Here is a 13,852-nt window from a genome sequence, read left to right as displayed (position 1 = left end):
AGCCTGCTCGAGGAGGCTAACCCGTGGCCTGTGCTGGTGGCACGCAGCTGCCCCGTAAGCTTATATTTAGCCGTTCGGTTCGGCGTGTGCTCTCGTGCGCTGTGGTCGCGGACATGCATTATGTACCAATACGCACTAATGAACTAATGCTCACGTGCTCAAAACAGCCGATCTAACTGCTATAATTTTATATATAATATCAGTACAACTCATTAAAATCATTACAATCTATTTTACTTAGTGTTTCAGTGTGTGTGTGTGTGTGTGTGTGTGTGTGTGTTTATATATATTATATATATATATATATATATATATATGTGTGTGTGTGTGTGTGTGTGTGTGTGTGTGTGTGTGTGTGTGACACTGTATAGATTAGTTCACTCCCATTAGTAGCCTGTTGCTCACCTGACTTTAATGAAGGACTGAATGGATAAAATAGGTGTTGGATGGGAACTGGTGGAAATACTGGCCTTCCTCCAGGAGAAACACTCTTCCAGTCTTAATGTATTGATTATTCATATGTATCATTTATTAATTAATATTACTATTTTACATTAATAAATATAATATCTAATGTTTTTACAGGTTAGATTGATAGACAAGCAAAGGAAATGGTACAGTACAGATACATTGGCATACACATACACACACATACACACACTTGGTGGGTTCCTTTAGGGCAGCTGCTCTATGTTGAACCGTAAAACCTCGTAAGTTTGGTTCTTTAAAGAATCTTTTGAAGGTGGTTCTATATAACGTTATAGCGTCGTTTATACACCCTAAATCAAAGGGATCTATAATGAGCTTAAAAAAAGGGCTTATTTGACTAATGCAACAATTAACCCCTTTCAGTTACATACATATATACATATATATATACATATATTTACATAATAATGAGAATTGTGATTATTGGTGTGTTGAATTTACCTGATTTCCCTGACTAGCAAGTATTAAATAATTCAATAATTAATATGTGAAGTGATCTGAATCCAGTGCCTCGCTTTATTCAGTGAGTATAAGCAGAGCGTGCAGTAGAGCTGGAGGTTTAGTGTTGGAGTCTGCTCACTGAGCTCACTGTCCTGATCTGGTCTGATATCTGAGCGCTGCTTCAGTCTCAGTCACAAACTCCTCCGTGTTTCCCTCGCAGCCCTCCATGCTGCCTGTGTCCCCTCGCCTCGCGCTGACGCGGGTGCAGATTTGGTAATTACACTCTGCGCTTGGCTCGCGGGAGGCATGTGCAGCCGCGGTGCGAAAATGATCAGCACGCGGCGACCGAAGCTCAGCGCTGGGGGCGCGTGATCCGCCTCGGTCGCCCACAGGGGGAAAAAATGGGGCGGGGTGATGGGCGGGATCCCTAAGCTCCTATTGGTCGCATGCGTGGTTGATTGGCACGCGCCCTCCACCCACCCTTCCAGGCCCTGAACTGTGGCTCTTTAACGGGTCTCGGACACTCGGTGCCTGCGCGCGCTCACGGATCAACGGGGAACGTTTACTAAAGGGCTCGCGACTCTGGCTGATGGTAATCAGACACCGAACCGGATTAAACGTTGTTAAGAGTGAACGGGTCGCTGTTACCGTGGATACGCTCGAGCTGAACTTTCCTCCTACTTTTCAAACGCCACACAGCATGGCCGAGAAACGGCGCTCCGCGTGCACCATGAGCCTAAAGGCGCACGCGTTCTCGGTGGAAGCGTTGATCGGCGCGGAGAAGCGGAGGAAGCTCGAGGAGGAACAGGAGGAAGAGGAGGAGGAGGAAGAAGAAGGGCAAGGGGAAGACGAAGGAGAAGGGGAGGAGGAGGAGGAAGAGGACGGAAGCTGCTTCGAGGAGACGAACGGAGGCTCGAGCCCACAGGCGCGCGCGGAGAGGACGAGCTGCGGAGACGGAGTTAGTGAGTGATGAGATGCGTTCACACTGACACCGGCTTCAGACTGGCATCACACTGGCATCACACTGGCACTGCGTTACCACTGGCTTTGAGATGCATACAGTAGCTTTCCTGTATTCAAAGATCAAAGCTTATTAATTATAAAGGTTATTAAAAGGCAGAAAGTCAGGATGAGTGGGGCTTTGATTACACTGTATTTTAGCTCGCGACTCAAAATAGACAGAAAAACAGAACAGAGTGTATATATGAATATGTAATATATTATGTGAGTAAGTATCAATGATCAATATTTAAAAGCTCGCGCTGCAGCCAGAAATCATAACAAACGCCAGAACGCAACAATGTTTCAAATGAAAATGCAGCGTTTTATGATATAATAAATATGTAAAGCTTGCATTAGTTAGTTAGTTTTATTGCTTGTTTAGGTCTATTTATTTATTTACAATAATCATAGTAAAATATTATACATATACAACTGCTGCAATATGCAATAAACCGTAACGACACCACTACTAAAATATGAGTATGAATATTAATACAAATAACACCATAAACACAAAGCACATTACTAATGGCATCTAGCAGTACCAGTAGACTACTTGTAGTAGTAGTAATAAAAATAATACGAATAATAAGAATACTAATAATAACAATAATAGCAACTCTATAACATTCATTTTATTATAACTGCTGCTGCTTCTATCAGTCATAATAATAACAATAATAATAATAATAATAATGGTGATGATGATGATGATGATAAAAATAACAGTGGTAATGATGATAATGATGATGATAATGCGTGTGGTGATGGAGAGGTGGATATTAATTCATAGTACAGTATTAATATAATAGCATTAATGATGATCACTCCACCGTTGGATGTTAATCTTTGATCTTGGGTATGGGGCTGGTTCCCTAAGTGTGTGTTTATCAGCAGTGGGACAGAGCGACATCCCTGTTACTCCAGTGCAGAAATGAGCAGTAATCTGCAGTTATGAGAGTCATAAATACAGCAGTGTGAGGGGTCTGAAACTGAGCTCTGTTTACGAGCCCAGTCACGATCAGAAACACTGAGCTGGACTCGTGGAGGAGGCAGACAGGCAGACAGAAAAGCAGACAGACAGAAAAAAACCCGAACAGCTCTGTGCAGATGGGGTGTACGCGGAGTTCAGCTGTGTGTCCCGGGATAAAAGTGTCCCAGGCTGAGCGGCCCGGTCTTAATAAAGGCTAATTTCTGACGTGTGAACGGGAAGAATCGCGTGGCCTGTTTCCTGCTGCCACAACAATTTATCTCTGCTCTTATTGAGCTTCCATAGGCAGTAAATCCTGCTAATGACTTAATCAGGGGAGAGGGAGACACCAGCACTGAGACCTGCAGAGCCACACAGCACAATACTAAACCACACACTGCTCTGCTGTACAGATCAGATTACCACAGGCTTTATTAGAAAGATATATTAATATTAAACACATATAATAACAATAATAATAATATAAAACAACATATCTGTACAATCTGTACAAAGATTGTAACAATCTGTATTTATCTATTACCATAGCCTTTATTATAATAATTATTATTATTACTATAGCCAGAGCCCTCATAAATCCTACCAAATAATCAGCAATGTATTTAATACTATTAATAATAAATAATACTATATTTTATAGTAGCAGCAGCAACGCCACCTACAAACACAACTATTATTAATATTATTATTATTATTATTATTATTATCATCGTCCGTGCCACAGCACTGCATGTACCCCGCGTTGTGTCCAGTCGTCTCTTCGCTATGAAGCTTCATCATTACCGTGTTTCTCAGTTTCGCTGTATGCTGTTATTTGCTTGGTATTTTAACGTCTGTATTTTGACCCATGTTCTGTCCGGTAGAGTGTGAGTCTGTGGTGCAGAGCCCCCGCGCCGCTCACAGCGGGCCGATGCACGCGGTTGCGGGACAAGAGGTGCGCGTGGAGCTGCAGGGCGCTGACCTGTGGAAGCGCTTTCACGAGATCGGAACGGAGATGATCATCACTAAAGCGGGCAGGTATAACAACAAACACCCCCCCCCCTCCTCCTCCCACCCCTATACACAAGCTCTCATAGCTTAACTGATGATGATGATTAGCAGTCATATTTATGGCAATCATTTTTGGAGTTATTATTATAAAACGATTTTTATTAGTATTACGACCAGCCTGTAGTAGCGGCAGCAGACATAGGGAAGGTAGCAATGTCATTGTTGACGCTGTTATAATAATAATAAAAATTATAATAATCATAATAATAATAATCATAATGATAAAAATAATAATATAAATTATAATAATGATAATAATAATAATAATAATAATAATAATAATAATAATTAGCAGTAGTAGCGCTAGCAGCCGTAGTTCTAGTAGCGGTAATAACATTGCTATGTCGCTTTTATGTATTTATTTTTTAATTATTATTCTAGGAGGATGTTTCCCGCAATGCGGGTGAAAATCACTGGTCTGGACCCTCATCAGCAGTATTACATCGCCATGGACATCATTCCTGTGGACAACAAACGATACAGGTAACAAACAAATAAACGAGCCCGCCTCGAACACACCTAGTCTACAGTCTAGCGCTCGCACATGCAGCCGTGAGTGCGAATAACAGAGTAATCAATAATAACCAGAGTAATCAATAGTTATATATATGTATATATGTATATGTATATGTATATGTATATATGTATATATGTATATAGGGGTTGAACAGGAGAAGAGCAGATGGTACTTTAGGGAGAGCGTGGCCTTTTGGATCTGTCCTGTTTTCTCTGCTTTAACTGCGTTTCCTCACGAGCTCTCCTTTTGGGCGGCTTGACCGTTTGTACCTCTCCGTTTGGGTCTGATCCTTTGTAATGACCTTTTGGGAGGGTGACCTCTAGGATCAGGCGACAAACGCAGCTCAAACTAATCTGAACAGCTTCTCACGCGCGCTCTGTGTTTTGCTCCCTCGCGCAGGTACGTGTATCACAGCTCCAAGTGGATGGTAGCCGGTAACGCGGACTCTCCGGTTCCGCCGCGCGTCTACATTCACCCGGACTCTCCGGCCTCCGGGGAGACGTGGATGAGACAGGTCATCAGCTTCGACAAACTCAAACTGACCAACAACGAGCTGGACGACCAGGGCCATGTAAGAGAACCTCACGCAAATAAGTGATTGTTTTATACAGGCTGGAGAGAGAAGCTACTACTGTATACTGTATTACCATATACCATTACCGTATACTGCTACTACTACTATACCACCACTACTACTATACTACTACTGCTACTGTATACTGTATTACCACCACTACTACTACTACTACCACTACTACAACTGCTACTACTACTGCTACTACTACTATTACTACTATTACCACTACTACTATACTACTACTACTACTGCTACTACTGCTACTACTCCTACTACCACTGCTACTACCACTACTACTACTATTACTACTATTACCACTACTACTACTGCTACTACTACTATTACTACTATTACCACTACTACTACTACTACTGCTACTACTACTACTACTGCTACTACTACTACCACTACTACTATTACCACTACTACTGCTACTACTACTACTACTGCTACTACTACTACTACCACTACTACTATTACCACTACTACTGCTACTACTACTATTACTACTATTACCACTACTACTACTGCTATTGCTACTACTGCTACTGCTACTACTACTGCTACTACTACTATTACTACTATTACCACTACTACTACTGCTACTACTACTACTACTACTGCTACTACTACTATTACTACTATTACCACTACTACTACTGCTACTGCTACTACTACTACTACTACCACTACTATTACTACTACTACTACTATTACTACTTCTACTACAACTATTACCACTACTACTACTACTACTACCACTACTTCTACTACTACTATTATTACTACTTCCACTACTACTATTAGCACTACTACTACTACTATTACCACTACTTCTACTATCCATACTGCTATTATTACTATTACTACTATTACCACTACTTCTACTACTATCTCTACTGCTATTACCACTACTACTACTATTAGCACTACTTCTACTACTATATATACTGCTATTACTACTACTACTGCTACTATTCCTACTGCTATTACCACTACTACTATCACTACTGCTACTATTACCATTACTATTGATACTATCACTACTGCTATTACCACTACTACTATCACTACTGCTACTATTACCATTACTATTGATACTATCACTACTGCTATTACCACTACTACTATCACTACTGCTACTATTACCATTACTATTGATACTATCACTACTGCTATTACCACTACTACTACTGTTGATACCATTACGGCTGCTGCTATTAATACTACTATAAGTAGTGCTACTGTTAATATTACACATACTACTAATACTGCTGCTACTCTTTCTATTCCTGCAGCTATTTCTATTTCTACTACTTTTACTGCTACTTCTACTACTGCTACTGCTACAAAAAAACTGCACTGAAAAAAAATCATGAAAAAGAAATTTAAATGCGTACATATTAAACCAACAATTTGTATAATGAATAAAATCTAATACAGTAATGCAGTTCTGTCAGATAGTTCTCTTATTTTCGCAGTGTTGATCTAATGGTTTGTTTATGTGTAAAAGATGGACACATTTCAATTAAAAACTGAGTTCAGTGCATCACTTTTCTCAGTGCTCTGGCCTACACCAGAATTTGCTACTCTGATCTTTAATGAGGTTCAGTGTTATAAATAGAGCAGACTGCTCTCTTTATATACCTGTTAAAGACACATGTGCTAGTGATTGTCACCTGGTGTGCATTTTGTTTTGCTGAATTATTTTAAAGGCCTAAACATGTTGTAATGTGGAAGGTTGTAAACAAACCCAATTGAAAGCATCCCCCCGGGGGTGAGGTGGTTGAAGGCCTTTGAAAATGTAAGCATGTGTGTGTGTGTGTGTGTCTATGTGCACATTTTATTGAAGTAGAAAAGTGCTTTTGGTAATTCCTGCATTTCCCCACTCTAAACATGGATGCGCCGGATAATGTTTTCCAGATCATTCTGCACTCCATGCACAAGTATCAGCCCCGCGTCCACGTCATCCGCAAGGAGTGCGGCGAGGAGCTTTCTCCAGTCAAAGCTGTTCCCACCGGGGACGGAGTCAAAGCCTTCTGCTTCCCTGAAACAGTCTTTACCACAGTTACGGCCTACCAGAACCAACAGGTAACCCCCGCCAACAACACACACACTAACACAATTCACCTATTTTCTTAGAAATGTATTAAATGGACTTAATTCAAATGTGTGCATCATTACTTGAACATGAATAAAACACATAACATCAACAGTCACTGTTACTGCCAAAAGTTAATAAACTGAAAAACAAAAATGGTGTAGATGTAATATGGTTTACTCAGCTGGAAATGATGTACACATAAATAAAGCACATGCAAATTCAGTGTACACACTACATATCCCACATTGACTTCAGACAGGGGTTCTGATTCCCAGCAGAGATCAGGTTTCAACCACGATGCTTCATTTTCAGTGTTACTTTTATAAGCAAAAGAAATGTTTAGGAGGACCCCAATTCCCTCCGCAATAATTCCATTAGATGAGACCAGATCAAAGACGACTGAGACCCCGTCAGCAACACAAACAGCATAAAACACCCCATAAAGAGCAACTTACCCATAAATCGTCAGGTATTTAAAGTGTGTATTCAGTATTGCTTATGGAGTTTCCTCACAAGAGACAGAAAGATAATGCCCAGACACGGTTCTGCTGTTTTAGTTTTTAGCACACGCATTCAGGCCTGGCCTTTCAGCTTTCATGATGTATGCTGACTTTCACTGTAGCTTCGGTTGCTGTTGGAAGGCCTTTATGGCCTTTATTAGTGTGTGCACTTTTCCAGTGTAGTGTGCCACAATAAGCGGTTCAGGGCTTTAAGAGACATTCTTTGACTGAAAGCAGCTTTGTTTAACGTTGTGCAGTTTCTTGAAACAGATCATTTTTTATATTAGGCATCTCATAACTCTCTGATGTCAAGATATATATATATAGACATCAGCCATATATACACATACTCTCAGTAAAAAAAAAAGTCACTAAACTGCACTGTTAATGGTATGAACATTGTCACTGGGGGCCCAGTTAAGAGTATGTCTTCAGTACATTTAGTTATAGGGAACATATATTCTTGTAGATCTTTTATTTATTTAGCAGACTCTATTATTTAAAATAGATAAAAGTCTGAACAGACAGTTCTCTTCTGGGAATGTAAATGTAGGGAGCTTTAAAAAATATTTAAGGTGCACTTTAGAACCAATTGGGCCACAACTGGACATTTTGTCTCTATAAGGTTACTGTCATAATAAAAACGTCACAATAAAAATGGAGATTCAAGGTTTTTGTGTGACAGTGTCATTTATAATGCTTGTACATTATAAAACGTAACTGTGCAGTACCCTTTTAACAAACAGTGCCCATCAACTCCTCTACACATGCTCGCACACAGACGAACATTCGCAAGCGCTAAACCACCCACACACATTGCATTACGGGCTAGGGGTCATTTGCATGGGGTCAGAGAACGTGGCATAACAGGCTGTGGGTCAGTGAAAAAAATCTGAGACTTTCTGTATGTGCGTTTTCAGATCACGAGACTGAAAATAGACAGAAATCCATTCGCAAAGGGATTTCGAGACTCCGGCAGGAACAGGTAAACATTTCCCATATAATGTTTATTTTTTAGACATGATGCCTCATGTATATCTTATTTCTGTGCATTTCCAAAACGTCAACTTTACAGGAGAAGGAAAAAAACTTCTTAACTTTCAATAGAAGTCATTGTTAAATATTTTTGAGCATTTCACTTGGTCTTTTTCTTTAGGAAATTTTGACACAGTGTAAAGGACAAGTGCCAGATTCAAATTATGTCAAAAAATAAAATTAAGATAAAGATAAAAATTCAGATACAAGGTTTTTGTGTGGCAGTAAAGATATGTCATATATATACATATATATATATATATATATATGTGTGTATGTGTGTGTGTGTATACATATCTACAGTATAATTTATGTGCAACTGCTGTGGTGGCTTCTAGTAGTGAAAGAAATGGTGCGTTGCCTTGACTTTAGTAAATGTATGACTTATTCTCTTGTAATTGAGCAATTTCTTCTTTTCTATAGTGATATTTTCGAAGCAGTCCTTGTTTAAAAAGTGCTTTTGCTGGTCATTTTACTTTCTATCTCTCCTGACGTCAGTGTGAAGTTATTCGAGAACCAGCAGGCCACATTAACGGATTATCTGATAATTATTTTTGCGAGACAAAAGTCCTCTCTGAGCCAAACGGAAAATATGGCCAACATTCCAAGCAAGAGGCCCAGACAAAATAAATATAAAAAAGAAATAAAAACAGCGTCACAATAAAAGCCTATTATTCCATCCACGAACAGAAAAATATGTATAAACACAAAAATAAAATCTACGAGATAATAAAAATAATCTCCATCCTCGTGTAAAAAAGGAGAGAAAAAATAAATAATAAAAGGCATAAACAGGAAATGGAGGTTGCCCAGTAATAAGGCAGTTGTGGTGCTGGCGTGGAGTCTTGTTGGGGGGGTGGGTTTTTACTCTGCTCATTAGTTTTAAACGAGAGCGATTTTAACACCCTACTGAATCGCACCAGACCACATATGCACCCCTCCTCCTCCCTCCTTTTCCAAGCACTTTTCTCCTCTCCAGCTCTCAGGGCTCTCGCACTAAGGCCTTCTCTCCTCACAGCGTTTCAGGAAAACTGAAGCAGTTTGCTAAACAAACTGAGCCACTGGGTAGCTAAAACAGCACGCCTGATAAAAAAATGGGGTCCAAACAAGTCGGGACATCTTGTGCGAGTTATCGCCTGAGTGGCAGCAAGGTGGGGGGACAGCCATGCTAACGAGGAGCACTGAGAACCACCATTACCTCCACACCTCTCTCTCTCTCATTCTCTCTCTTTCTCCTCATAAAGCTTTAACTGTGGCTTCCTGCACTCTGCGTCTGATCCTACTGTTAAGGCCGTGTGAAAATAATTACAGCCCTGCAGAAATACCTGCTAACACACACACACACACACACACACACATTTTATGTTCCTCATTACCTGAGCCTTGCCAAAAGCATGGTGATAAGGAAAGGGGCCCAGGCTAAGATGGCTGCTGGGACTGGAAGCTTAGTAATGGCAGCCAGTCACTGTTCTTGGTTCTCGCAGCAGTAACTCAAACTGGGGCTACGTTACCTGTCATTATCTGCCAAGTCTTAATATACCTGCAGTGTGTGTGTTGTATTCTGTAAGTCGGTTAGGTGTAAAAAAAAGTGTTTTAAGCATCACTGTACTATTGTATGGTGTTTCTCTTGCAGGATGGGGCTGGAGGCTCTAGTGGAGTCTTATGCTTTCTGGAGGCCTTCACTGAGAACCCTAACATTTGAGGACATACCAGGAATGACCAAACAAGGTACAAATTTGGCCTATAAGATTCCCCACCTTTGTCTGCTGAAATGAAACATGAATATGTGCGTACATTTGTTTGGATGTATTTATTTTGCATGTGGAAACCCACAAAGAAACAACGGTGACCTACATGACCAATAAAAAGGTCCCGAGTTTGTAAAATATGTTTGTTTTTTCACATGGAACAAAAACTTCATGTTACTTTTAAGCTTTATTGTTTAGATATAATTTAGATGTTCACATATAGATAGATGTCTTAGTACATATAGATATTTACGTAATTATACTGGATGCATTGGACTTATTACAAACAGGCAGGGAACTGAAAACGTCCCCACTGTTTAATGGAAAATAAGATGGATAGAATCTGATTGGCAAATTCTGTAAGTTATTTGGGATAAGACTGTGTTCTAAATGTACATGCATGATGTGTGTGTCTAATGCAGGTGCAGCTGGTTCCCATGGAGTGGTTGGGTCTTCCCCTCACACACACTTACTCTCCACATCGTCCTGCTCCTCCCCAGCATTTCACCTGGCCTCGGGGGCGGGGTCTGTGTGTGATTACTCCACCTGCAGTCGAACAGGCCACCCTCTGCATCGGTTTGCCACTCCCCTCACTGCAGACTCCTACAGCCGATTGGCCAGCCCTGCCGCTGATGCCTTTTCCTCCACTAGAAACCCCACCTATATGAGTGGGGCTGACAGTGAGGCTTTCTCCTGCACACAGACTGGCCTACCTCTCCAAATCCCTGGTATGCCTGGCCACGCCCCTCAGCTCCAGTATTTCATGCCCAGCCCAGCCCACAACACCTTTTCGACCAATCAGAGCGCACAGACCTCGTACAATGGTTTCCGCCTCCACAGTCCTTACGGTCTGTATGGATACAACTTCTCCACCTCACCGCGACTGGCTGCAAGTCCTGAGAAAATGGCTGCAACACAGAGCTCAGTGCTTGGCTCCTCTCCTAGTGGTACGTTAACAGACAGGCAGGTTCTGTCCCCCGTGGATGGTCTGCACATGCTCAGTGGTGCCCAGCAGTCTCTTTTTGACTCACGGACATTAGGGCTAACAAGTTCTGCCTCTCAGGTTACTGCCCACATGGCTTGACCTATGCACACAACCTCTGATGCCCACCATGCCACAGGCAAAAACAGGTGGACAGAACTGTGTGGAGGTTGCTCTTGTTCATAAAGCTTAACTGGACAATGCCTGAGATGTTATTGATGAAGGTAAGGAACGATTGAATATTTTGTACTGAAGCACTCTGACACCACTTTGAGGAGCTATGAAAAGCCAAAGTGATAACAAAGCCAAAAGATGAGGAACCAAAGAGACAGTTTGAGATGCAAAAGTTATAGAGTTCAGGTGCTGATGTCAACTGGAGGTCACTGTGAGACCTTGGTTGGTTTTTAATACAGTTTATTCTCTATGAAGTTTCCCAGTAAGAAACTTGTTTAGTGGTCAGATGGAGGCAGGGTGACCTGCAGCAGCTATAAACATCAAGAATATATTTTCCAATGACTGATAATCCTTTTCACATCGTTTCTGCCATCAATTAGGACTGAACTGGACACTGGCAGAGCAAGAATGGACAAACAGTCTGCCTTATAGTCTGACATATTCTCTCAGTCACACATCTTTCAGTCTTCCACTCCCAGAACCTGAGGCAAAAATGCAACTTCTCTTTACCGAAAGCACAGCAAACAGTGGACATTCATCCAATTTTATGTTACTGGGAGAGGCTCCTGGTAGGCCTGACCTAGAATCAGGATTAGCCTTCTACGAACTTAGCAGCTGACAGCCTGGGAGTCCAGCAAAGGAAAGGTGGCCAATGTCACAGCACAACTGAAGCTATAAGGCCGTTACTCGGGAGCCAAATAAAACGTGTAGCTACACTGGGACCGATTCAGGCTTCAGCTCCAAGTGCAATTGGTATGTCTTGGTATTAGCATAGCTTGCAAGCAGGAAATCAGCAGCAGACTGCATTGGTTTAGAGCCGGATGGCCAGATTTAGCAACTCCGGTGTTTATGACCTGAATGATATTCAGCTAGCAAGCTAGTGTACCATTCATGACCATATTTTATGGGTTTTAAGCTGAAATTGGAAGGGTAAAGTAAATGTAAGGTAAAAATGAAACATTGGAATGTATTTACTAAGTCAGATGTTTTATGTTTTTTGCCCTGAATCGGTTTGGCTCTCTGACATGGTATCTTTGACCACCATAGGCAGGTGGAAATTCGATCGCAGATCAGCACTTTTCTGCTGGACTGATTTACAAATGCAGGTCCTGGCATCATTAACCATGCATACAGCCTCAAATGCAGGTTTTGGCAACCTCTGTCAGGCTCCTCGGCTGATCCTGGGTCAGCTTTTAGTGCCACTTCCACTGAACTGGAGCGGCATGGTCAGGCTTCAATGATTAAAAACACAGCCATTTATTTCCCAAGCAGACATACTGTATAGCTTTGATATGTCTGACTGTATTTTTTTTTTTGACGACTCAATATAAATAAGGCAAAGACGATATTAATGTTATTGTTGGAAGATTTCACTCATGCACTTACGGCGAATACTTACTTGTGTTATTTTTTTTAATGCTCAGTCTTTGAAATCTTGGCCGGGGAATTACAAGAAAACCTTCAGAGCCAAATAAAATGTATACATATTGTTAAAATCAACAAGACTATGAGAGTTTTCAGTATTAATCAATGTGTGCATGTTTTAGAGTGAGTCATTTCTCAGTGTGTTGTTCATGAGCGTGAGTGAGTGTGTGTGCATGTATGTATGACTGCTGTAATTGTCATGACAGATTGGCAAATTAAAAAGAGCACCATCTTCATAAATTAATAAGTGTCACTTGATAAGTTATGTTAAAGCAAACTTAACTCATGTTGCTTTTAACATAACATGGTTTGCTTCAACCTTCAGCCTTACACACTTAAATATAAAGGTGCTACAAAAGGTTTTTTAAGCAATGCCTTAGAAGAACCACTTTTGGTTCCATAAAGAATGTTAAAAATATTTGACAGTTTTCTAAACATTTAAAAGGGTACTCACACTCACAGATCTATACAAATATGGGATTATTGTATGGCATCACTCAAATAAACTTAGTGTAGCATTTTTATTTTTAACAATTGTTATAAACTTTTAGATTATTATTATTAGATTATTAAAGATAAACAAATTTTAACCTCCTTCTACTCTGACATCTATAATATATGGCTCAAGTAAGCAAAAACAAAACTGCAGTCCAAAAGAATCTATTAAGTAAATGTATAAGGTGTCTCCATGTCTCCACATTAGCGTTGTTTTCTAAATGACGCTCACAGTATAACAGTGTAGCATAGTAACAACAGTATAATGTAGTCAAAATCATAGTATAACATCCAAACTACATTATACTCTACATCTTTAGCT

General features: G+C 40.6%; 1 protein-coding gene across 2 annotated transcripts; it reads left to right on the top strand.

Annotated features, from left to right (window-relative positions):
• The first annotated feature begins 1,541 nt into the window (after nt 1-1,541).
• On the top strand, nt 1,542-13,050 carry tbx18 (T-box transcription factor 18). Of its 2 annotated transcripts, none has more exons than XM_072696935.1 (8): nt 1,542-1,892; nt 3,787-3,940; nt 4,355-4,456; nt 4,890-5,061; nt 6,991-7,158; nt 8,592-8,656; nt 10,340-10,434; nt 10,877-13,050. In XM_072696935.1, the coding sequence occupies exons 1-8, from the start codon at nt 1,631-1,633 to the stop codon at nt 11,536-11,538; spliced, it is 1,680 nt and encodes a 559-aa protein (XP_072553036.1). In that variant the 5' UTR covers nt 1,542-1,630; the 3' UTR covers nt 11,539-13,050. The 2 variants fall into 2 exon arrangements, with proteins under 2 accessions (XP_072553036.1, XP_072553037.1); XM_072696936.1 differs by having other exon boundaries at nt 1,566-1,889; nt 3,781-3,940.
• Nucleotides 13,051-13,852: the final 802 nt, after the last annotated feature.

Source organism: Salminus brasiliensis, chromosome 14, assembly GCF_030463535.1.
Source record: "Salminus brasiliensis chromosome 14, fSalBra1.hap2, whole genome shotgun sequence".
NCBI classification, from domain to species: Eukaryota; Metazoa; Chordata; class Actinopteri; order Characiformes; family Bryconidae; genus Salminus; species Salminus brasiliensis.
This window is presented reverse-complemented; position numbering and strand designations above follow the sequence as displayed.